The sequence below is a fragment of the Rattus norvegicus genome, chromosome 7 (genome assembly GCF_036323735.1).
Source record: "Rattus norvegicus strain BN/NHsdMcwi chromosome 7, GRCr8, whole genome shotgun sequence".
NCBI classification, from domain to species: Eukaryota; Metazoa; Chordata; class Mammalia; order Rodentia; family Muridae; genus Rattus; species Rattus norvegicus.
The window spans coordinates 110219988-110241944 of record NC_086025.1 but is presented as its reverse complement, the minus strand read 5'-3'; the positions used below and the strand labels follow the sequence as shown (position 1 = coordinate 110241944).

General features: G+C 52.3%; 2 protein-coding genes across 6 annotated transcripts; both read left to right on the top strand.

Moving 5' to 3' along the window:
* The first annotated feature begins 485 nt into the window (after positions 1-485).
* Positions 486-15249, top strand: Tonsl (tonsoku-like, DNA repair protein). Of its 5 annotated transcripts, none has more exons than XM_008765587.4 (26): positions 486-639; positions 720-815; positions 906-1048; positions 1582-1765; positions 1999-2128; positions 2396-2567; positions 2645-2759; positions 3291-3436; positions 3659-3811; positions 4079-4204; positions 4879-5068; positions 6437-6519; positions 6614-6715; positions 7171-7243; positions 7348-7511; positions 7587-7710; positions 7798-8540; positions 8632-8708; positions 9216-9366; positions 9449-9527; positions 9982-10283; positions 10455-10626; positions 11307-11482; positions 11783-11856; positions 12255-12388; positions 14993-15248. In XM_008765587.4, exons 1-26 carry the CDS (start codon positions 615-617, stop codon positions 15172-15174), a joined length of 4116 nt encoding a protein of 1371 aa, XP_008763809.1. In that variant the 5' UTR covers positions 486-614; the 3' UTR covers positions 15175-15248. The 5 variants fall into 5 exon arrangements, with proteins under 5 accessions (XP_008763809.1, XP_063120124.1, XP_008763810.1 ...); XM_063264054.1 differs by lacking the exon at positions 14993-15248 and adding an exon at positions 13051-13199; XM_008765588.4 differs by lacking the exon at positions 14993-15248 and adding an exon at positions 12926-13199.
* A 209-nt stretch (positions 15250-15458) lies between these two features.
* On the top strand, positions 15459-19307 carry Vps28 (VPS28 subunit of ESCRT-I). Its single transcript, NM_001130492.1, is given in 10 exon segments — positions 15459-15592; positions 16374-16442; positions 16928-16956; positions 17064-17101; positions 17246-17335; positions 17925-18030; positions 18148-18249; positions 18725-18778; positions 18870-18961; positions 19045-19307. Coding segments are annotated over 9 exon segments (666 nt in total). The 5' UTR covers positions 15459-15592; positions 16374-16405; the 3' UTR covers positions 19163-19307.
* The last annotated feature ends 2650 nt before the right edge of the window (positions 19308-21957 follow it).

Sequence of the window (21957 nt, the reverse complement as noted above, 5' to 3'; positions counted from 1 at the left end):
CTCTCTCTCTCTCTCTCTCTCTCTCGCTCTGTGTGTGTCTGTGTGTGTGTGTGTGTGTGTGTGTGTGTGTGTGTGTGTGTGTGTGTGTGTGTGTGTAGCATTGGCTTTCCGGGATTAATTCGCTCTGAGACCACGCTGGCCTCAAATTTAGACATCTGCCTGTCTCAGTCTCCTGAATGTTGGGATTAAAGGCGTATGCCACCATGCTCGTCTACTCTTAAAACAAAACAAAGTCAGGTAGGCTACAGGGCAGCAGGGTTAGTGCCCACACGTTGTCTGTAGTCCGGGTAACTCACCCGAAGGGGTCTGTAAATAAGGACACTGCCTGCCTGGGTACCTGCATTCTCCGCCAGCAGCTTTGAAAGCCCAGATCCCAACCAACAGACCTTGGGCTCTCTGATCCCGCCATGCTGGAGCTCGTCGGACTACAAATCCCAGGAGGCCTGGGGTCTACAGCACTTGGGCCACCGGAGGGGCGGAGTTAAGCATGCGCTCAGAAGACTGGGTGGGCCCTGCGTGTTAGGGGTGGAACGAGGTAATGGGCGTGGGCTCAGAGAAGCGCGGGAAGTCCAGATTTTCGCGGCGGCGGCGGCGGCGGCGGTGGCTGTGTGAATATGACGCTGGAACAGGAGCTTCGCCGTGAGTATTCTGGGGCGTACTTGTCGGGACGCAGGGTGTGGGTCGGGTCCTGGGTTAGACTTGATTCTCTCTTCCGGCAGAGCTGAGCAAGGCGAAGGCCAGGGCCCAGAGGAATGGACAGCTGTGCGAGGAGGCGGTCTGCTGCCACCAGCTGGGGGAGCTGCTAGCTAGCCACGGTGAGCCGGAGTGGTGAGAGGGAGGGCTGGCGGCAGGGGACTGACTGAGTGATGGCGCACCTTGAGCCCCCCACGCCCCTCTTCCGGCAGGTCGCTTCCAGGAAGCTTTAGAGGAGCACCAGCAGGAGCTACATCTGCTAGAGAGTGTCCAGGACACCCTAGGCTGCGCTGTGGCCCACCGCAAGATCGGAGAGCGGCTGGCTGAAATGGAGAACTACTCTGCTGCTCTGAAGGTACAGAGCCTTCACTTCTTGTTGAGGAGTGAGGACTAGTATACAAATAGTATTCAGCGACAACTGACACGGCAGGCAGTCACACCCTTATGCTTACTCGGGGCGCTGCCCGGCTCTTGACTCGGGGATGAATGAGTTTGTGACAACTGAAGAGAAGACTCGGGACCCACTGCTATGGCAAGCAACACTCCAGGCAGCCCTTAGTGGTCTCCCATGACAACACTGCTACATAGACAGTCCTTTGCACAGGAAAGATAGGACATGGGTGTAGCCAACTCTGTTGAATTTTGGGAAACAGAAGGTTCTCTTTCATAAGAGTAGCTTCCTCTGGTACTTCAAATGCTTTTTCTTCTCTCTTTTTTTTAAAGATTTATTTATTATATATAAGTACACTGTGGCTGTCGGATCCCATTACAGATGGTTGTGAGCCACGTGTGGTTGCTGGGATTTGAACTCAGGACCTCTGGAAGAACAATCCGTGCTCTTAACCACTGAGCCATCTCTCCAGCCCACGCTTTTTTTTTCTACACTAGCACCAGCATCTCTACCTGGATCTAGCTGGTTCCCTGTCCAACCACACTGAATTGCAGAGAGCCTGGGCCACCATTGGCCGCACCCATCTGGATGTATATGACCACTGCCAATCAAGAGATTCCTTGCTGCAGGCACAGGCTGCCTTTGAGAAGAGTTTGGCTATTGTGGATGAGAAACTAGAGGGTGGGTGCCCTTTCCCTGGATTTTCCCTCCCCATATCCTGCATTCTAGGTCCTCCCTTTCCAAGGCCTGAGTTGCTCACCAGCTTGAACCTGTGAGACATCTGCCCCTTCCCTGTATACTCTATCTGCAGCAGACTCCTGGCTCACTCAATAAGAGATGGAAAAAGGGTGGGATAAAGGGAAAACCCCATACCCAGAGGAGGCAATTGAGTCCCTAAAGCTCTTGCTTTCCAGGGATGCTGACCCAGCGGGAACTGAGTGAGATGAGGACCCGTCTCTACCTCAATCTGGGCCTCACCTGTGAGAGCCTGCAGCAGACAGCCCAGTGCAACAACTACTTCAAAAAGAGCATCTTTCTCGCTGAGTGAGGAGGAGGGAGCGGGTGGTCGCCTGGGATCCTTCTGAGAGGGCAGCTTGCCTAAGTTGTTCGTTTGCCATGTACATTTATGCTGCAGGCTGAGGAGAAGAAGATATAGGCCTGAAACCATAGCATGGTAGAGCCCAGGGTCTGTGTGGTGTCTGTAGCCGTAACTGGTTGAACATCAACAATATCATAGGCATTTCGGGGTCCACTGTTCCAAGGCTGGTGGACACTGGACACTCTGAGCTCCTGTTACCTCATCCTCCACAGGCAGAACCATCTGTATGAAGATCTGTTCCGGGCCCGATACAACCTGGGTGCCATCCACTGGCGCGGAGGGCAGCACTCTCAGGCCATGCGCTGCTTGGAGGGGGCCCGGGAATGTGCACGTGCCATGAAGATGAGATTCATGGAAAGCGAATGTTGCATGCTAGTGTCTCAGGTACCTCTCCTTTCATTGTCCGCTTGGGCCTGGGCCTTAGTGAGTCTACAGGTCTTAGTTTTTCCCCCTCTTTCTAGGTGCTCCAAGATCTGGGGGACTTTCTGGCTGCCAAACGAGCCCTGAAGAAGGCCTATAGGTTGGGCTCTCAGAAGCCTAACCAGAGAGTGGCTATCTGTCAGAGTCTCAAGTATGGTGAGGCTGCATGGGGTCCCTGAACTGAGAGCCCTAGGGGTCGGAGAAGGGCTCTGCCCTCCCAGCAGGAGACACCCAGCTTCTTGGGGATGTGGCAATGTGGGCATGAGCCTCTGACAGCAAGGGTAGATTTCTGTCAGTTGAAGACCCTTGCTTTTGTCTAAGCCTGCTGCACAGGGTGTGGAGGACACTAGAGGGTGTGGAAGAAACTGACTGGACCTTTGTCCCAAGACAGCATTAGCAAATGGGAGCACAGGTGTCATACTGTGTCCCAGAGACTGACAGTGACAGTCACTAGTGTTCAGATCTTCAGACCAAGCACTGTTCTAGGCTGCCAGGCATACTTACCCTTCTAACCTTCAGAAGTTCCTAGTGGTCAATATCCCCACTACCTACTCTGACCAATGGTCACGCTGAGCCATTTCCCTGGCTCTCAGGCCGCTGCCTGAGGGAATATGGCTGGTGGGGGTAGGCTGTGCTTGGGGCCCTATGCTGTATGACACCCCCCTCACTCGAGATTCTTTTTGGCAGTATTGGCCGTGGTCCGGCTGCAGCAGCAGCTGCAAGAGGCTGAGGGCAATGATCTTCAAGGTGCCATGGCTATCTGTGAACAGTTGGGGGACCTTTTCTCCAAAGCCGATGACTTCCCCAAGGCATCTGAGGCTTACCAGAAGCAGGTGAGTGCTCCCCTCCTCCACAGGGTGGGAGGACAGTGGCAGCAGCACACAAGAGGGTCTGAGGCTTACTGTTCTGGCTTCTTTTTTTTTTTTTTTTTTTTTTTTTTCTTTTTTCTTTTTTCTTTTTTTTGGAGCTGGGGACTGAACCCAGGGCCTTGTGCTTGCTAGGCAAGCGTTCTACCACTGAGCTAAATCCCTAACCCCCCTGTGCTGGCTTCTTAGCTGCACTTTGCTGAGCTGCTGAACAGACCGGACCTCGAGCTGGCTGTCATCCACGAATCCCTGGCCACCACGCTGGGAGACATGAAGGATTACCACAAGGCTGTACACCACTATGAAGAGGAACTGAGGCTACGCAAAGGCAATGCCCTGGAGGTGACGTGCCCTCGTCCCCTCCGCACACACTGGTGCATTTTTATGCTTCTACCTTGAGCCCACCATTCTCCGGTAACGGGTGCAAGCGGATGCTTCCCCTAGAAAGGCTGTTCCTTCCAGGCACTATCATGGTCTGTCAACTGGGGACAGAGACAAAGCAGATCTTCCAGTTTCATATGAGCAGCTAAGGGAAACCAGCTTATGGCTGTGGGCAGCTGGAGATGATAGGCAGCCACCAACCTCGTGGCATTTCCCTCTCTGGTTCAGGAAGCTAAGACTTGGTTCAACATTGGACTGGCCCGTGAGGAAGCTGGAGATGCATATGAGCTGCTAGCTCCATGCTTCCAGAAGGCTTTCGGCTGTGCTCAGCAGGCCCAGCGGTACCAACTGCAGGTATGAGAGCCCATCCCACCAGCACCGGATCCCCAGATAAATCTAGCTTTCACTTTTCCTGGCTTTCGACCTTAAGATCTTACTCTCAACCTAACTACCCCTGGCCCGTTTTGTATTTTCATTTTTTTTTTCTTTTCTTTTTATTTTATTTATTATATATATATATAGAGATAAGTACACTGTAGCTGTCTTCAGATACACCAGAAGAGGGCATCAGATCTCTTTACAGATGGTTGTGAGCCACCATGTGGTTGCTGGGAATTGAACTCATGACCTCTGGAAGAGCAGTCGGGTACTCTTAACAGCTGAGCCATCTCTCCGGCCCCCTTGTATTTTCATTTTGAGACGGGTCTCAGGCTGGAGAGATGGCTCAGCGGTTAAGAGCACTGACTGCTCTTCCAAAGGTCCTGAGTTCAAATCCCAACGAGCACAGGATGGCTCACAACCATCTGGAATGAGATCCAATGTCCTCTTCTGATGTGTCTGAAGACAGCTATAGTTTACTCATATATATTAAATAAATAAATCCTTTTTTAAAAAAACGAGACAGAGTCTCACTAAGTTGCCCAAGCTAACCCCGAAGTTAAAATTCTTGTGCCTCAACCTGTTTTGCCTTACATTAACTGCTCTTCGTGGTCCTGCTTGTTCCTCAACTGGACATCTCTGCTCCCCAGAGGCAGATCTTACAGCATCTTTACACTGTGCAACTGAAGTTGCAGCCCCAAGAAGCCCGTGACACTGAAATCAGACTGCAGGAGCTGAGTATGGCAAAAGACACAGAGGAAGAGGAGGAAGAAGAGGAGGAGGAAGAGGAAGAAGCCAGTGAGGCCCTGGAGACCAGTGAAATGGAGCTCTCAGAGAGCGGTGAGGGCCACGTGCTGCCTTGCATGGTGGGTGGGGCTGGGTGCACTTGCCCTTTCTGCCTGCTTCTGCTCTGGGATGACGGCTGGGATGGGCTGGTGTGTGCTGGAGATGTGTCTTTATGGAGCCTGCGGAGGACCTCGGGGTGACAGTGCTACAGTTAGGTGGCAGTGCATGGAGGAGGCGCGGCATGTATACAGAGCATGGGACGATAGTGATTGGGAGCTCCCTGTGGAAAGAACTGGTCAGGGGCGGAGTGGGCGTCAGACACAAGGGTTCTTTCTGTCTGACCACTACCCGGCTGAAAGTCAGTTGTTTGGGTCAAAGCCTAAGGAGATGGTCCTGGCAGGGTGAGACTGTATGTCCTGCACGGCCTTGAGGGTGACAGGCTGTGGTTGGGGCCATTGCTGTGCTTCACTTTTACGAGACTTGCCCAGCAGTTCTAGGAATGAAAGCGTCTTCCCTCTGGGACAAGGCAGGCCGGAAGCTGTGGAGCTGAGGGCTGATTCCCAGCACTGTGGTGGTCACGCAAGACCCAACTGTGAGGTCTGTGGCTTCGGTTCCTAGAAAAACCCTGACTTCAAGTGCGAACTTAGAAGACTGGAGACTCAGTTCCTGGGGAGTCAGGCCATGTCTTAGAGGATGAGAGAGGTCGAGTATTGGTTTTTCAGTGTTATGAGGGAGAAGAGAGAACCAGGTACTAAAACTTTAGGGAGTATCCTTCAGCTCGTGGTCACATCCATAAGAGAGAGCGGAGAGGAAGACAGAGAAAGGGCCAGTGGGAGCCAGGAGTGGGCATCAGGCCTGCATAAGAGCCTCTGAGAAGAATCACTGGTAATGGGAGAAGCCCAGAGGCCAGTACGACACAAGGTGACTGGCTAAGCAGGTGACTTACCCTCACAAGGGTGTTTGCTCAGAGGGAAAGTCTGTAATAAAGACTGATCTGCAGGACAGGCTCTGGGTATAGGCCAGCACATAATGAACAGGAATTGAGTGGACAATTCCTCTGAAGGAGGGGCTGAAGGGCAGTTGCTTCCTTTAGCGCCTGTGTATAATATAGTGGTGAAATAGAGATGGGCTATCCGGGAGGTTGTGACGCACCACCAGGAGGCTGAGGCAGGCAGTTCTGGGAGATGGAGGCCAGCATGGTCTACAGAGCAAGTTCCGAGACAGCCAGAGAAAGCCTGTTTTGAAAAGCCATAAACAAATGAGAAGCTGTCTTCTGGTGGAGCTGGGTTGGGCTGGGACTCAGCTTTGCTTTACCTGGCTACCGAGCTCACAGGCCCCAGAGTCTGCCTTCCTGCTTGTGGCCGCTCTGCCCCAGAGAGCTAGAACACTATAGGCTCGGGTCAGCAGACTTAACTCTTCTAGAGGATGATGCTGACGGCCTGTCTCAGCAGCTGGAGGAAGAGGAGGAGCTTCAGGGCTGTGTGGGGCGGCGGAAGATAAACAAGGTGAGGACCACATGCCCTCCCCGTTCCTGTAGCCCAGCGGCTCTATACCCAGCAATACCTCCGCCCCTCACACTTCTGCCCCATGTCGGGGCAGCTACACTTACAGTGGAACCGGCGCAATGACATGGGAGAGACCCTGTTGCACCGAGCTTGCATCGAAGGCCAACTGCGCCGTGTCCAGGATCTTGTGAAGCAGGTGGGTACAATCCCTGGAGAGATCATTGAACCCTTGCCTCCTCAGGGAGCTGTGGACCCAGCAGTATCTTCTTTATAGCTTTGTTTTTAAAAATAGAAGAGATGCCAAGTACCTGCCTAGCATTCCTGAGGTGGGTGAGTGAGCTGGCCCAGTTAGGGTGACAATGGCCGGCAGACTAAGTAAGTGAGCTGAGCTGGCCCAGTTAGTTAGGGTGACAATGGCCGGCAGACTGAGTGACTATGACAGTGTAGCCAGCTAGGCATCAAGAAGGGCAGGACATAGCCTCCTCTTCTTTGGTAACACCGAAAGAGGGAAAGAAGGCTATATCAAGGAGTAAATCTTTGAGGCCTACTCTGGGCGCTAGGCACAAATCAGCACTAGGACTAGGACTAGGACTAGGACTAGGACTAGGACTAGGACTAGGACTAGGACCCATCTTCTTTCCTTGGCCCTAGGGCCATCCCCTGAATCCCCGAGACTACTGTGGCTGGACTCCTCTACATGAAGCTTGCAACTATGGACATCTTGGTGAGTAAGATCAGGCCAAGCCCAGGGCAGACATGTGCGACAGGGGGCAAGGATGAATGTTACTGGGATCTGAGTTCATGTGCTGACCCACCTCACCTCCCCAGAGATTGTGCGCTTCCTTCTGGACCATGGAGCAGCAGTGGATGACCCGGGTGGCCAGGGGTGTGATGGCATCACCCCCCTGCATGATGCCCTCAACTGTGGCCACTTTGAGGTAGCTGAGCTCCTCATTGAGCGAGGGGCGTCCGTAACTCTCCGCACCAGGAAGGTGAGTCGGGGCACGGGCCGGGAGGACAGGGACTCGATAGTCTGTCGTTCCTCTGCTCAACTGAGTGCCACTCAGGGCCTCAGCCCACTGGAGACACTGCAGCAGTGGGTGAAGCTGTACTTCAGGGATCTTGACCTTGAGACAAGACAGAAGGCCGCATCCATGGAGAGGAGGCTCCAGATGGCCTCCTCAGGCCAAGGTAAACAGAGCCAGGGCCTCCTCTATCTCTCCTGTTCCTAGCCCTAAAAGTGAGGTCCTATCTCATGATTTATTCTCTCTTCTTCAGCTTCCCACAGCTCCCCTGCCCTCCAGACCATTCCAAATAATCATCTCTTCGACCCTGAGACCTCTCCTCCCTCAAGCCCCTGTCCAAAACCCCCCTCGTATACTCCTAGACCTCCAGAGGCCTCTCCAGCCCCTGCTAAGGTCTTTCTGGAGGAAACTGTGTCTGCAGTGTGCAGACCTCGAAAGAACAGGCACAGGCCAGCCAGCAGCAGTAGCAGCTCGGAGGACGATGACGACAACACAAACCCCTGCAGGCCATCTCAGAAAAGACTGAGACACAGCACACAGCAGGGTGAAGCCAAGACACCTGACCCATCCAAAAGTAGAGAGACAGCCATTTCAAGCGCTTGCCGGGCTGCTTACCAAGCAGCCATCCGAGGCGTGGGGAGTGCCCAGAGCCGTCGCTTGGTACCTAGCCTGCCTCGGGGCTCAAATGAAGTCCCTGCCCCCAAAACAGCACTCATTCCTGAGGAGGAATTCCTGGCTGAGGAATGGCTGGAGGTAGATACACCTCTGACCCGCAGCAGCAGCAGCAGCAGGCCCAGTACCTCCATATCAGACTATGAGCGATGCCCTGCAAGGCCCCGGACTCGTGCCAAGCAGAGTCGCCCAGCAAGTCTTGATGGTTGGTGTACACGGACTAAAGCAGCAGATGCCAGCTTGACTGCAGAGCCTACGGAGAACTCCAGCATGCCAAGGACCACAGGACCCAACAAAGAAAATTGTGCAGCAGGCCAGCCTTTGGTGGGTGCACATGCAGTCTTTTAGCATGAGACAGGTGTAGGTGGAGACTGCTGTTTTCTGACTGTCCCCTCCCTCTGTCCTTACCTGCTAGCTTCTGGTCCAGCCCCCTCCTATCCGGGTTCGAGTTCAAATTCAGGACAACCTTTTCCTCATCCCCGTCCCACACAGGTAAGGCAAGTGCTCTCCCCTGTCCTCAGTCACCCTTCCTTCTGTCTGTCAAGCGGCTCTGCCTGGGGTAACAGCAGTTCAGTACACAGTACCCTTACGTGCATGTCAGGAGGGGATGTGTAAGAAGGACTCCCTTGGACTTGGCACTCTACTCCCTAGAGCCCCAGGGAGCCCTGCACAGGCTCAAGCAGGCATCCTCAGCACAGCCTAGGAAGGTTCTATGGGCCTTAGAGTTGGCCAGAAGAGCAGATAGTCTGCCTTTAATCCCAGTACTCAGGAGGCAGAAGCAAGCAGATGTCTGTAAGTTCGAGGTCAAACTGGTCTACATAGCAAGTTCCAGGACAGCCAGGACTACACAAAAACCCTGTCGTGGGGGGTTTGGGGGAGGCTAGTTTTCCAGAGGAGAGGTGCAGAGGTGGGGAGCACCAGGTGAATGAGGTGGAGATCTCAAAGCACCAAAGCAGGACCCCAGTGCATCTGAGCTCAGGACGCCATTCTCTTTGGCAGCGATGTCCATTCTGTGGCTTGGCTAGCAGAGCAAGCGGCCCAGCGCTACTTCCAAACTTGCGGGCTACTCCCAAGGCTCACCCTACGGAAGGATGGAGCACTACTGGCCCCACAGGACCCCATCCCTGATGTGCTGCAAAGTAACGACGAGGTGAGCAGCAGCAGGGCCGCGGCCACGGGCACAGGCTACCTCTGTCTGCCAGGCACTGCTGCTCACCAGATGTACACTCTAGGTGATGGCTGAAGTAACGTCATGGGACCTTCCTCCACTAAAGGACCGCTACCGTAGGGCCTGCCAGAGCCTGGGGCAAGGTGAGCATACGCAGGAAGAGCTGGGCATGCAGTCCCCGTCTACCCTGCACATACCCATGTCTGAGGAAACCCAGCTCTCCTCTAAGCCTTATACCTGTTACCCACACGTGAGAGACAGGTAGGAGTCCTGAGATCATGGGCCTTTGGAAAGACAGTTCCTAAAGCAACCTAAGCTGTAGGGGTAAAGCCCAAGAAGGAGTCTGAGGGGGGCTGGAGGTCACCAGGAGCTGGTGACTGGAAGGCGTAAGTGTGGCTGAAGGAACTAAACACCACCCCCCCACTCACCCCCCACCGGCAAGACTTATATGCAAGCCCCCTGCATGGTACTAAATCCAAGGGTTTTAGGAATGGGCGCTCAGTATTACTGCCTGGACCGTTTTACTTTGCCTGCAGGATTCAGAGGGCAGGTGTAAGCTCTGGCCCTGGTGACCTGACCCTACATTTGTCTTCATAGGGGAGCACCAGCAAGTGCTGCAGGCCATGGAGCACCAGAGTTCGAGCCCTTCGTTTAGTGCCTGTTCTCTGGCCTTGTGCCAAGCCCAGCTCACACCCCTGCTGAGGGCCCTCAAGTTACACACAGCACTCCGGGAGCTACGCCTTTCTGGGAACCGACTGGGTGACCCATGTGCTACTGAGCTACTGGCTACCCTGGGCACCATGCCTAACCTGGTCCTCCTCGATCTCTCTTCCAATCACTTGGGCCCGGAAGGCCTGCGTCAGCTTGTTGAAGGCTCCTTGGGCCAGACTGCTTTCCAGGTAAAGACCCAGCGTACAGTGGGGTGACAGCTGCAGGGCATCCCTGTTCCCACTGAGCCACTCAATGGCGGAATGGTGCATCTGGGAGAGCTGGGCAGTGTGTGTCCCTGCAGACACCAGACTCTTTGTGGGGAGTCTGTGAGCTCAGTGCCCATCCCATATCTTCTCTAGAACGTGGAGGAACTAGACTTGAGTATGAATCCACTGGGAGATGGCTGTGCTCAGGCCCTGGCCTCCCTTCTGCGGACCTGCCCCGTGCTCAGGACCTTGCGTCTACAAGCCTGTGGTTTCAGCCCCAGCTTCTTCCTGAGCCACCAGGCTGCCCTGGGTAGTGCCTTCAAAGGTAAGATGGTCACTTAAGTATATCCCCTGAGCCCAGTGTTGAGAAAACTCAAAACCTTGAACAGAGAGGTCCCAGGATATCAAGATCTGGCTGGCTTCTGAGGCAAGTGCCAGTTCCTATTAGGATTCAAGTATAGCTGGGGTTCCAGCAGAAATTGGTGCTTGACCAGCTTTGGCTGTTCTCAGAACTCATTCCAAACACACACACACACACACACACACACACACACATATACACACACACCACACGTAGGGTTTCAGAGAGGTCATGTCTGCCCTCAGACTCCCTCTTTACCTGTGGCTTAAGTTTTCCACTTTCCTGAGCTGGTTTCATTGTGAGCCCGCCTGATTCAGTACAGAGCACTGAGGGCTGGGACTGCCCGGCAGAGCCCAGCAGAGGGAGGGGCCTGGGATTAGGTAGCAGTGGTCAGAGCAGTGTCCTTACTTTCACTCAGAAGTGTCCTGGCCCAGAGCGTCATGTTCCCAGCAGCCAGGAATATGGAATGGTAAAAACTGGGCTCAGGAGACTGGACAAGAGCCATTGCTCCTCAGTTTTCCCACAAAAAGCTCAGGGGTAGCAGTTTCTCTAAATGATTCACAGGGCTTCTGGGGTCAGAACTCTAGGGTGGGGAAAGGGCAGGGGGTACTGACTAGGTTGACAGAAGTTCCTCTGCTGTACAGATGCTGAGCACCTCAAGACCTTGTCCCTATCTTACAATACTCTCGGCGCTCCTGCCCTGGCAAGGGTGCTGCAGAGCTTACCCACCTGTACCCTCCTACATTTGGAGCTTAGCTCCGTGGCAGCCAGCAAGAGCAACTCGAGTCTCATAGAGCCTGTTATCAAATACTTGACCAAGGTATGAGGTGTGCAGTAGATTGCCAAACCCCAAGTCCTACAGCTGAAACCCTCTGCCAGGCTGTGCAGAGTCTGAGGGAAGGGCTAGGGGTTGGGAAGAACGCCCATGGACTCCTGGGTTACTTTCAGGCAAGTCCTAAGGGACACGCCAGGCCCCTGTGGTCTTTACAAGGCCTCTGTACCTATCCAGGAAGAGAGGTGTTTCCTTCTCCAAACAACTTTCTTGGTAGTGGGTCTCTGCTGGGTGGAAGGTGAATGGGAGCCCACTAGGCATGGCCTTTTGCCCTGTTCTTACGCCCAGGAAGGCTGTGCTCTGGCCCACCTAACCCTGTCTGCAAACTGCCTGAGTGACAAGGCTGTGAGAGAACTGAGCAGGTAACATACCATCCCTGAGCCACTGACTCTCCTGACATGAAGATGGGTCAGGTGGTGTCACCCCTTTCTGACGTCCACACTCACCGGGGACAGCTCTGGCAGGCATACTTACCTAAGTTTCTTGCCATGCCCCTGTGGTTTGAGAGCTTCCCACTCTGGCCTATCCTTTATTTTCCTAGGTAAAGCATTCCCTCCCCGCCCCTGATCCAGCCTTCGGCTGCCTTTCAAGACAGGAACTGTATAGAGCTGGCACTGCAGTCTTGCCTCTCTGTCTGGTCCTGGAGAGGTCCTGATGTCCCTGGCTCCCAGAGTCAGGGGTCTGACTGGGGCAGCCTTCCCTAGCACTAAGGCAAGGGCTTCCCTGCAAGCTCATCTCTTCACTTCCCGTGTCATTCTAGATGTCTCCCTAGCTGCCCCTCACTCACCTCTCTGGACCTGTCCGCCAACCCTGAGGTCAGCTGTGCCGGTCTGGAGGAGCTCCTGTCTGCCCTACAGGAGCGGCCCCAAGGCCTCAGCTTCTTTGACTTGTCAGGTAAGGGGTAGGAACAACAGGGGCTCCTGCTATGCCTCACCTAACTCAGGGCTTACTTTGCCATGAGCCAGACTCCACGAGGCTGTTGTGATGAAAGGCGGCAGTTTGTGGTATAACCAGGGCAAGGAGTGAGACTGACTGACTGCTGGCTCAGAGTAGCTCAGGAAGGGACCAGTATAGCTCATACCTATAACCTAGCACTAGAGGGTAAGGCAGACTGCCTCAAACATGGCCTGAGCTACATAGTAAAGCCCTCTCTCAAAATAACACCAACAACAAAACCAAAGGAGCTGGAGGAATGGTCAGCACTCAGGTTGGTCTTCCAGAGACCCTGTTTCAAACCTCAGCATCCACACAGCTCACAACCTCTGTAACTCCAGTTCCAGGGGATCTGAAGCTGCCTTCTGGCCTCTGCAGGCAGCCTGGTTTCACGTGGTACACAGATAACACATGCCAATGAAAATGAAACACGACACATAGAAGCAATTTAAAAATTCTATTTATTTTAGTTTTCCGAGACAAGGTTTCTGTATGTAGCTCTAGCTGTCCTGGAACCAGGCTGGCCTCAAACTCAGAGACTCACCTACCTCTTCCTCCTGAGTGCTGGAATTGAAGGTGTGTGCCACCACTGCCGAGTATATGAGGACACTTGCTCTCTGCAGACACCAACCAGATCCCATTACAGATGATTGTGAGCCACCATGTGGTTGCTGGAAATTGAACTCAGGACCTCTGGAAGAGCAGTCAATGCTCTTAACTACTGAGCCACCTCTCCAGTCCCCCAAAATAAAAATTTCAATGAAAATGAAAAGCATTAAGGGCCTTTCCACAGGTATACTTCGTCATTCCTTTTTAAAAGTTTTATTTGCATTTATTTATTTATTTATTTATTTATTTATTTATTTTTTTGGTTCTTTTTTTCGGAGCTGGGGACCGAACCTAGGGCCTTGCGCTTCCTAGGCAAGCGCTCTACCACTGAGCTAAATCCCCAACCCCGCGCTTATTTTTAAAAACTAATTTCTTTTATAAAAATTTAGGTTTTCCTGTATGTCTGTACACAATGTGTATGTCTGGCACCTCTAGCGCTGGAGTTTCTGGTGACTGAGTTACCATGTAGGGGCTGGAAACCCAACGAGGTCCTCTGCGAGAGCAGAGCTGTCAGCCGTCTCCAGATCCAGTTTACATTTATTTAACTCCTGTGGCACGATTTTTGTTTCTTCAGGTTTTTGTTGTGTTGTTTTGTTTTCAGACAGGGTTTCTCTGTGTATGCCTAGCAGCCCTGGAACTCACTGTGTAAACCAGAATGGCCTTGAACTCATAGAGATCTGCCTGCCTCTGATCCCTGAGCGCTGGGGCTAACGGTGTGCGCCACCACCGCCCGGCTCTTTCTTTGGGATACCTTTTCTTCTGTGCAGACTCCTCTTTTGGCTAGGAACAGTTTGTTCCTCTTCAGTGAGCATCATCTTACTGAGGCAGGGGGAACTCATGGGTTAGTCCACCATGAACTCTGTAAGTTCAACAGTGTTCCTTTGGGGGTTGGGGATTTAGCTCAGTGGTAGAGCGCTTGCCTAGGAAGCGCAAGGCCCTGGGTTCGGTCCCCAGCTCCGAAAAAAAGAAAAGAAAAGAAAAAAAAAAAAAAAAACAGTGTTCTTTTGCTTCGTGAATAGAGAGAATCTATACCCAAACCCTGTAAATTCATCAAAACCAGCACTCTGGGGGCCACTGGCTGACTGTCTGGCCTGGTGAAAATCTCCCAACTCCACCCTTATAGACCTCTGGAACAGCACTCTGCTTCTTTAAAGTGGCATTTTTCAGATACACATGCATGCCCTCACAGCCTAGGCTGCACCACAGGAATTCAAGATTTGAACCTCTTTTAGTCCTGGCTATTCTGGAACTCTGTAATGGTTCCTGTCTACCTGGAGAGTACTGAGATTAAAGGTGGGTGCCACCAGGGCAGGCATGATTTGGACCTCTTGATTTGCATATTGTGGGGTTTTCTGGGTCAAGAGAGCACATCATCATCACTTACAGGAGCCTTCTTTCCTCATTCTTGTGAGCCGGAAGCCACTCAAAATAATGCAAGCTCCACCAAAGGGGTGCTCGCTCTCTCAACCCCCCCACCCCCCCACCCCACCCCCCACACACTCAGACAGTACCTACTAATAAGGTAACTTGTTCTGTTGCACTAAAGCATTCTCCACCTTAGAGGTGTACCTGATGGCCTGGCCTGGCTTTGCCTTGCCCATCTGAGATTTGAGAGTGGCAGGCTGTGCCCTTGGAGGATAAAGGCTGAACACAGGGGAGCTCCTGGGTTTCTCCTGTACCTTACCCCCTCCGTCCAACACATTGGTATTTCTGGTATCTGTGTCCTTTTATCCAGTTCCATGATATATGTATCCTTGAGCCTACTGGGATCTCTGGCTTGATGATCAAAGTCCTGGCATTCAGTAGCCTCCAGAGATCCATGGGCCCATGGTACAGATATATTGATTGAGTCCTTTTTATGATGGGACAAACCCAAACGTAGACTCTGAGGTACAACATGAGCACTATGCCTCCTGTGGGTGTGCAAGTTAAACCTACGTCCTCTCACCCCCACAGGCTGCTCCATTCAGGGGCCCCTGAACTCTGACCTCTGGGACAAGATCCTCTCGCAGTTGCAGGAGCTGCAGTTGTGCAGCAAAGACCTGACCACAAAAGACCGAGACACCCTGTGTCAGAGACTGCCGGCGGGTGCGTGCACACTGAACCAAGGTTCCAAGCTCTTCTTTAAATGCCTCTGACCCTGGCCCTGCCGTTTCTGCCAAAAAAAAAAAAAAGAAAAAAAAAAACCTTAATAAATTATGCTGCTATCTCATTCCTGTGGCTGACTACAAAAAGGGTGGGCGATGTGAGGCTTAAAAGCCTTGAGGGGCTGGGTTGGGGATTTGGCTCAGTGGTAGAGCGCTTGCCTAGCAAGCGCAAGGCCCTGGGTTCGGTCCCCAGCTCCGGGCGGGGGGGAAGCCTTGAGGGGCGGAGCTACTCCAGAGCGCAAGCTCAGGCAAAGAAGTTGAGTGCCGACCTACGGATTGGGCTTGCTATGTGCGTAGGCTCAAGTTGGAGAATGAGCGCCGAGCTGCCGATCGGGTTTCCCGGCAGGCGCAGGCGGAAAAAGCGAGCACCGAGCTTCTGTCGCCATCTCCGGGACTCCAAACGCCCCAGGTACACAGCGGCAGTGGGCGGGTCCCCTCCTCGTGGGAACCCTTGGGCTAGGTGTCTCGGTCCCTTCTCCTTTAGGGCTCTGCGGCCCTTGCCGCGCGGCCAGTGTCTCAGGCGATGGGCGCTGTCAGGTGGCTTTTCTGGTTCACAGCTCAGGTTCCCCTGACTGAGGGTACCCACCTTTCTTCTGTGACTCTGCCGGCTGTTCCTAGCTCCTGAGACCTCAGTAGCTCTGGCTCTTCATCAGGCCACTCCATCCCAATTTGCCTACCTTCCCTGAACTTTTGTTTTCACCCCGTTTCAAATACTGAGGCGTTTCTGAGCTGGCTAAGGCATTGACACCAAGTCCTGATTAGACAGGACCTATCCCTGGCCCTGCCTCCACCACTCCTAGACTGCATCAACCAATAAGTTTGCCTTTATTCAGTATCTAGTATCTCCCACAGAGGGTAAAACCCACCTCCACACTTCCCCTCACACTCAGAAAGCCCTGGACACCTAGTTCTCAGTTAAGTTCCAATGGAAGGAGCTGCAACAGTGTTCCCCTGTGCCCAAGATGCTGCCCCAATTCTAACAGCTGCTCTTCCCTGCCCTAACCAAGGCTCCCATGGCACCCACACCCTTCAGTGTTCATCCTCAAAGCCTAACTGCCCTGTGACAGCCCTTTAGCATCCTGCGTTGTTCCTGTAGAGAGCAGGAAAGCTGTTCACAATGCTCCGATCCCCAGAGCCCAGTTCTTGAGGTATAAGGGGATCCTTGAGTTAGTGCTGGCTCTGCCTCCCAGGTCTCTTGTGCTGTAGCTGACAGGCCTGCAGGATGTTTCACGGGATCCCAGCTACTCCTGGTGTTGGAGGTGAGTGTAGCCTAAACTGGGAGGAAGTGAAGGGGCCCAGGCTTCCCCTGCTGCAGGGGCTGTTGGGAAAGGACCACACTGCTACCTTTATCCCATATCCATAGACCCTGGGGAGTGACTAGAGCCAGAGCTATTTATGGTAGAATTCTGAGGGCCCAGCCAACATGGCCAGAACCTCTGGCATCCTGAGCAACTCTGGGACTCCAACCCCAGGTTGTGAAGCATGTAAAAGACTTTTATTTGAACCAAATCATGGTTCTGTAAACAAACTACAGTCATCTTGATGGAGGTAGAGAGCTAAACCTAGCAATCTGTAGCCTCTCTGAAGCCACATTGGTAGGAGGTGAGGCAAGAGCCCCTATTCTGTAGCTTCCTTTGACCTCTATGGGACATGCCATGGGAGACATCGTCTTGGGACGTATGAAATGGGCCTGTCCTGGGGTCACCTTGTGATCCCTTGTCAGCTCTTCCTTGCTCTGTTGCAGCCCCTGGGAACAAGCCGGAGCTATACGAGGTAAGTAATAGATACTTACCTGGCCGTGCCACCACAAACACCATATGGCTGTCACTGGTTCTGTAATCACCCAGTGATGCTGACTGACTTGCCCACTTTTCCAACAGGAAGTAAAGTTGTACAAGAATGCCCGGGAGCGGGAGAAGTAAGTCAAGTGTCACACACATATGCAGCCAGCCAGCCTCTCAAACCCACCACCACAGCAGGGGAGGGGCTAGGGAGACAGTCCCTGAGGAATATCTTCCAGGGAGAGCTGGGCCGGGCTCTGCCATGGGTGGCTTTCTCTTAGGTATGACAACATGGCGGAGCTCTTTGCGGTGGTGAAAACGATGCAAGCGCTGGAGAAGGCATACATCAAGGACTGCGTCACCCCCAATGAGTGAGCAAGCCTGTGGCTTCAGACATTGATGGCCACCAGTCCTCAGTAGCATGTTTCTCCCTTCCACGAAGCTTGTGGGTTTACCAGGCAGCACACAGGAGCCCGAGCTATGAGGGGTGTTCCTTGTTGCTGCCGGTTTCAGGGCGGGATCCTTTTGCAAGGGTGGGTACGGTTCTGAATTCGGAAGGCAAACTAGAGCCTTGGGCAGCCTAGTCTAAGGTATCACTGTCCAGTCTAGGTACCCGGGGTGGATGCTGATGCTTTGTCCACAGATGACAAGCGGGTTTGACTAGACCAGGAGCCGCCAGGTGGTAATGGAGGTCCGACACCTGGTCTAAGGCAAATGGAACAGACATCCGGCTCTTGTGCAGAGTTCCAGATCAGCCCACACAGATCCCCTGTTGTCATTCTATTTCTGTTATACCTCCCTGCTCTTGTGCAGAGCTCTCTTCCCACATAGACCCAACAGGAAGCCCTTGGCCCTCCTAGCCTACCATGAAAGCTGCTGCACCTAGAATTGTTCAGGGAGAGCACGATGAGCCAAGCTCGACCGTTCTCAGCCTTCAGAAGCAACCGGTCCCCTCTCTAGGTACACTGCAGCCTGCTCCAGGCTCCTGGTCCAGTACAAAGCTGCCTTCCGGCAGGTCCAAGGCTCAGAGATCAGCTCCATTGATGAATTTTGCCGAAAGTTCAGAGTGAGTTAGCAGGTCCTCTCTTCCATCCCCGCAGGAGAGGGTGTGGTGGGATGTGGTATGAGACCCTGGAGCCCTGGAGGCCCCATGATGCCCAGTACCCATGTCTGTTCTCCTCAGCTGGACTGCCCACTTGCTATGGAGCGGATCAAAGAGGACCGACCCATCACCATCAAGGACGACAAGGGCAATCTCAACCGCTGTATTGCGGACGTCGTCTCGGTGTGTCCCACAGCTCCTGGGAGGGCCCTGTGCGCATTAGAGGGAAGGGACTGCCGGCCTGTGTCAGTCATAAATATGTACTCTTGGGGTTTCTGGACCAAAGCAGTACCTTGGGAGAGATCATCTCAGCTGTGAGGAGGGTGAGAAGCATCCATGGAGCCTAAGGCCCACCTGAGTTCCTTCCCACAAAGGGGACCAGGATCTACTCTGGCAGGATGCTGGATTGAGGGAGTTGTGTAGGAATGCTTTCCAGGTTCCCAGATAACTCTCACAGTTGTCCCAAATGTGCATAGGCCCAGAAGGTCAGCTTAGGCAGGTCTTTGGTATAGCTCCCTCCCCCAAGCAGGAAGGAGCCCCAGTATGGGGTGTGGAGGAAAATGGGTGGGGCCCTGGCCCTTGTAATCGGCCTCTAAGCTATAAAGGGTCTCTGAACCCCAACTGAGTAGGAGATGCCTAATGCATATGCTCCTCCCAGCTCTTCATTACAGTCATGGACAAGCTGCGTCTGGAGATCCGCGCCATGGACGAGGTGCAGAAGTTGGGCAGGGAGCCCGGGCCTGGATGGAGGGGAGCAGAGCAAGGTACATAGGGTCTCACGAGGATAGCACTTGTGTCTGTAGATCCAGCCAGACCTGCGGGAGCTAATGGAGACCATGCACAGAATGAGCCACCTGCCTCCAGACTTTGAGGGCCGCCAAACAGTCAGCCAGTGGTGAGTGGCTTTCTTGGGCAGACTGAGCCTCATGGTGACATCACAGTCCCACTCCTCATACACTCTTGTGCCTGTGCCCCTAGGCTGCAGACCCTGAGTGGTATGTCGGCCTCTGATGAGCTAGATGACTCCCAAGTTCGCCAGATGCTCTTCGATCTGGAGTCAGCTTACAATGCCTTCAACCGCTTCCTACACTCCTGAGTGTCATCGAGGCAAGAAAGAGACTGATGGAGATGTGACGCCTCAGCTCCCTGTGTCTACACCTGTCCCACATGTCTATATTGTCAGGACATCGCCCACAATAAAGATCTCTCTAACCTTCCTGCTATGAGCAGTTATGCTGAGCCTGCCGTGTATGATCTATATATATGTCCTTCTGACCTTGAGGTAGCACTCTGTCTCCTGTGGGGCACAGAGCCCCTGAAGCCATTGCCCTAAACCAGCAATGGGTCCTGCCCCTGTTGCTCATCCCACACATACAGCATCCTAATGACAGCTGGGCAATTATATGCCAAAGACCAGCTTCAACACCAGGGTAAACTGAAACTGAAGGGGGTCATAGAGTCAGTGGGGGCCAGTGCTGATGGAACCTTGGTAGGGGCTGCTACTGACAGTAGCCAGCAAGTAGACAAAAGGAAAGAAGAAAAATATATACACATTGGGTGGATGAAGCAAGACAAGCAAGCTCCAACAACTCCACGTACAGGCAGACAGACATAGACATAGACATTTACACATTGGTGGAATGGGGCTGTGTGTGTGTGTGTGTGTGTGTGTGTGTGTGTGTGTGTGTGTGTGTGTGTGTATGTACACAGACATGCATGCCTACATTGGTGGATGGAGCCAACTCCAACAAGCTCCAATGGATTATAGACACACACACACACACACACACACACACACACACACACAATTTGGTGGATGGAAAAAAGCTCCCAACAACTTTCTTCTCCCACAGCTTATATATCCCAGCAAAATCTTTCAAGCAATACAAAAATCACAACGCCCTTACACTCTGTTTTTCTCTAAGTGAATGATTACAAAAAATATACATAAGAGAAAAATGTTTCCCAATGTGCTCACATGATCAGATGTTTTTGGGTGAAAAACAAATGTGAAAACAGATTATTGCCAAAAATCCACATACATCTGTAACTAAGCAACTCGTTATAGATTAACAAAGAGATTAACCAAGTGTGAGCAAGCAGGGTAGTTTTTTTTTTTTTTTTCAGCCAGTTTCTCTTGACTGGCAGGCAGCTTTTGAGGTTACAAAGGGGAAAAAATCAGTTATTATTTATCTTAAAAAGAAACCTCATAAAAACCTTAAAAGAATCACCAATCTAAACTTTTGCATTAAAAAAAAAAACCCAACTGGACATTTCTACTTTAAATCCTCAAGTCGCCTATCTACCCCTTAAGAAATTGTATTAAGGGGGTTGGGGATTTAGCTCAGTGGTAGAGCGCTTGCCTAGCAAGCGCAAGGTCCTGGGTTCGGTCCTCAGCTCCGGAAAAAAAAAAAAAAGAAGAAGAAAGAAATTGTATTAAATCATATCAGGAAGTCGAGGGCAAAAATGGGTACAAGCAATTAATCACACCTTGACTACCAGCCCAGCTTTAGCAAGTGAGTCACATTAGCTAGTGCCAACTGAGCTACTATTGTTTTTGTTCCCTGACCATAAAAAACCTCTAGCTTAACTATTAAGAGTGTGCACTTCTGACGTTCAAACTGTTCCCCAAGATTTTCTACATCAGAGTCACTAACGAAAACATCTTAATCTATTCTCCAAATTCCAGGGGTGGCGGTCATTGCTAAGGGTGGTGGCTGAATCACCCATCTGTTCCAGGAGCAGTGCCTGAAAAGCTCAAGCTCTAATAGAAGTGCCACGGTGCTGCCCAGTGAGGGGCCTGAAGCGCCCACGGAGTTCTCACACAAGTCATAGGTTGTAAGGGATGTGGTGGTGACTGTGAAGACAGCTCTACAATAGCACAGAGTCCTCAGGGTGACACAAAGGACAAAGGGCTCTGCCTCTTAGAAGCACACACACCATGGGTAGGCTGGATCCTATGAGTTCTTAAAGCTTTTTTTTTTTTTTCTTCTGTTCCTCCTCAACAATCCTCACAATTATAGAGAAGAAGTGAGTCCTCACAGCTCCTGGAATGGTTGGAATCTGCCAACCTGAGTGGCTGCTTCCTTGCCTGCCATAAACACCTTCCCAGCAGCACTTGAGAGCTCTAGGCAGTTCACAGGCTTCATGAATTCAGTCCAGAGCACAGGCTGTTCATCTCCTCTGCTGTCCTGTGCCAAGTTGGACACCATGACCCTGCCATGTGGTAGTCAATCCTCCAAGGGATTCTGAGGATTCAACCTAAGGCCTCGTGCGGGTTGCTCGGCAAATGCTTTGCCACTGAGCTACACGTATGTCTGCCATATGCATGATGGGTGCCAGAGGCCAGAGAAGGCATTGGATCCCCTGAAACTAGTTACAGGTAATTTCGAGCTACTATGTGGGCACTCAGAACCCAGGTCCTCTAGAAGAGTCAGCCCTTGTAACTACTGCTGAGCCATTTCCCCAGCCTCTTTGGGTTTTTTGTTTGTTTGTTTGTTTTTTGAGATGGTCTCACTATGTAACCCACGCTGGCCTCAAACCCGATCCTGATTCTGCCTCCCCAGTGATGGGGTAACAGGTATCTGCCACCAGGCACAGATCAGGCTCCACCCTACCTCTCTTTTGTTGTTTTCTGAGATTGGATCTGCCTAGCCCCGAACTTGCTTATGGGGACCAGGCTGGCCTCTAACTCAAAGAGCTATGTCTGCCTCTGCCTCCTGAGTGCTGGAATTAGGGGGTATTCGCTGTGATGCCCGGTTTTTTTACTTCTTTTCATATTATCAGTAGCCACTGAATTAAGTCTTGCAGGACTCGTAGGGAACTGCTAATCAGGTTGCATTGTTTGGCTCTATTTTAATTTTGCACGGTGATAACACACAGAAGCTGCCA